Source organism: Lipotes vexillifer, unplaced genomic scaffold (genome assembly GCF_000442215.2).
Source record: "Lipotes vexillifer unplaced genomic scaffold, Lipotes_vexillifer_v1.1 scaffold691, whole genome shotgun sequence".
Lineage (NCBI taxonomy): Eukaryota > Metazoa > Chordata > Mammalia > Artiodactyla > Lipotidae > Lipotes > Lipotes vexillifer.
This window is the reverse complement of record NW_006788040.1, coordinates 117,823-120,709: the sequence shown is the minus strand read 5'-3', so window position 1 is coordinate 120,709 and position 2,887 is coordinate 117,823. Positions and strand designations below refer to the sequence as shown.

General features: G+C 46.8%; 1 protein-coding gene across 4 annotated transcripts in view; it reads right to left on the bottom strand.

Annotated features, from left to right (window-relative positions):
* The window catches only part of SGSM1 (small G protein signaling modulator 1), a 53,343-nt gene that overhangs the window by 8,945 nt on the left and 41,511 nt on the right, over positions 1 to 2,887 (bottom strand). For all 4 annotated transcript variants that reach the window (XM_007461125.1, XM_007461127.1, XM_007461126.1 and 1 more), the window contains one exon: positions 1,508 to 2,098. In XM_007461125.1, the coding sequence (XP_007461187.1) occupies positions 1,508 to 2,098 (591 nt within the window). The remainder of the gene's footprint in view (positions 1 to 1,507; positions 2,099 to 2,887) is intronic.

Genomic DNA, 2,887 nt, shown 5'->3' with positions numbered 1-2,887 from the left:
CAGACTCCACACTCCGAATGCAGGGGGCCCGTGTTTGATCCCTGGTCAGGGAACTAGATCCCGCATGCTGCAACTAAGAGAGCCCGCAGGCTGCAACTAAAGATTCTGCACACGACAACGAAGATCCCGCAAACGGCAATGAAAATCCCGCATGCCGCAACTAAGACCCGGCGCAGCCAAATAAATAAATATATTAAAAAAAATAAACCAAAAAAAAAAAAAACAACACAATCCTATGAGATGTATAGAATTACTATCCCCATTTTGTAGATGAAAAAAGTAAGATTGATATATATATGTATATATATGCTACAACATATACGTAGCAAACTAATAAAAAGCAAACGAAGAAATGAAAATACTTCTAGGAAAAACAAAATATTTTGCAGGAAAGAAAAAACATATACAGGTTACTACGTGGATTATGCATTAAATTCTTATAATAATATAACCACCAAACAGTCATTTAACTAAAATTACTATGACCATAGTGAATGGGTGGGGATTGTGGGACGGTTTCACTCGTGTGGTGAGGGGGCAGTGGCGGGGAAGGAAGAAGACTGAATCCCCTTCCTCCACAGTGGGGGTCAATAGATGTCAAAAACTGAAGAAAAACAAAAAAAGATCAATAAGTAGCAATACAAGTGTATTATTTACAGACATGAGGGTGAACACCAGATAATTGGGGCAGAATAAGTAACTACTACTGCCTCTGGGGAGAGCCTAATGGGCAGAGGTGGGGCAGACAACTTCCAGTTTTTGGATCCAGCCTTGTCTGACTGTTTGACTCTTTGTGATAGATATAAAAAGTCCTTTAAAAGAAAACGGATAGGGCTTCCCTGGTGGCGCAGTGGTTGAGAGTCCGCCTGCCGATGCAGGCGACACGGGTTCGTGCCCCGGTCCGGGAAGATCCCACATGCCGCGGAGCGGCTGGGCCCGTGAGCCATGGCCGCTGAGCCTGTGCGACCGGAGCCTGTGCTCCGCAACGGGAGAAGCCACAGCGGTGAGAGGCCCGCGTACCGCAAAAAACAAAGAAAATGGATATACAACACCTGGCCCAGAAAAACCTCCCTTTCAGTTGATGTCCTTTGCTTTGGGCTTTTTGGCAAGAAAGTAAAATATTTAAAAGATATTGGACCTGAGTGTAAATCAGGATGCTCACCGTCAAGGTTGCTATTGATTGCTATGGGCTGAGCACAGAGGACTTGACTCACTAACTCTGCAAACAACTCAGGGAGGAAGGTACGAGATAGATAGGGAAACTGAGGCTCAGAAAGATAAAGTGATGGACCTAAGCTGGGATCTGAACCCAGCACTGTTTGTCTGCAAAGCCTGTGTTCTTTAAGTATTATGTTATCTTCTCTCCCAAATGGGTTTCTACAGCGAACCGTCTGTGATGGAAAAAGGCAATGAACTAGAGGTCGTTCTGGATGGCTGAGGTTTGTGGGACACTCCCGCCCTCCTGAGGCTGCAGAAAACTGAGTGGAGAAGAATCCTGGTGACTTACAGAGTAGGCGACGCCACTAGAAGACACAGGGGATGCCTCGTTGTTGGCAGAAGCGGTCACGGCCAGAGAAGCGAGCACGGGGAAGAGGCTTTCCATCTCGGGCTCCTCTGAGAGGTCGTCCTCACTGCCCACCTGGCTCTGCTTTCCCACCTCGATGCCCCTCCAGCCCTCCATCGCAGGGCCCTCCCTTTCGGGCAGAGCTACATCCATACTGCCAGTGATGGACACGAACTCGTCCATGCTCCCGTTGGCCAGGAGGTCGCTCTCCAGGCTGTCCTGCACAGCCAGCTCCTCACGGGGGACCTCAGCCCGGGAAGTGGTGGCCTCGCTGCTCTGCCCGTCATCCACACCGCTGTCCCGGGGTCGAATCACCAGTGGGGCAGGGCGCTGGGCGTCCATGACGCTGTCCTCCGTGCTCAGGCTGGGTTCCGAGTGCTCCGAGAGGCCCGAGGAGAAGTTGTGGGAGGAAGGGTGGCCGGAGTCTGGGGAACAGGTGCCATTCGCCAGGTTCCCGTTGGGGATCTTGGGCTGCTTCTCCTCCAACCTGCATTCTGCCTCCACCTGCTCCACCTCGTCCACAGACTCGAAGACCTGCAGACCAGGTGCACAAAGACAGATGGACTAGGATGTCTATTGTGGTGCTACTTCCAGCAGCAACCTGGATATCCATCCACAGGGGACTGGTTCAAATATGGAACATGCCTGCAGGGGAACACTACACAGTCAGTAAAAAGACTGAGGCAGAACAAGGTGTAATATATGCTCCCATGTGTAGAAAATAAAAAATTGCTCCATATGCACACATAAGCATAGAATAATCCAGAGAGAAAGAAGGAAGCATTGCAGTTGACTCTGAGGAAGAATATCTTTCATCATACAAAATTATGTGCACATAATTTTTTAAAGTAAAAAAATTAGTTAACCACATAAGGAATAGGCTAAAAAAGCATCCATGTGGTGGACTATTACGGATCAATTTTCAAAATTAGTTAGATGTATATGAAATATTATGGAAAAGTCTCCAGGACACATATCTAAGATTTATTGGTGGTTCTTTGTGTCTTTAGTCCATATCCCATCAAGGCAGACTGTATAAGATCATGTCCCAAGATCACTTGAAATATTTCTTCTGTGTGGTTTTGTCACCAACTTGATTTACTGTCAATTTCATGTGCTTCTGGTTTTAAAAAGATTTCTTTTCGATTAAATTGCTTTTGGAGTTAACTTACCTAACTCCAAAGTCAAAACTAGCAGGGCTTCCAAGTAGACTGCCTATTTCCTCTTAATTTGTTTGATCTGGTGGGTTTTTACCTTGCTCCTTCATTTGCTGTGTTTCTCTGTCTTCTCGTTTTGCTTAACTTACTGTGTTTGGGGTCTCCT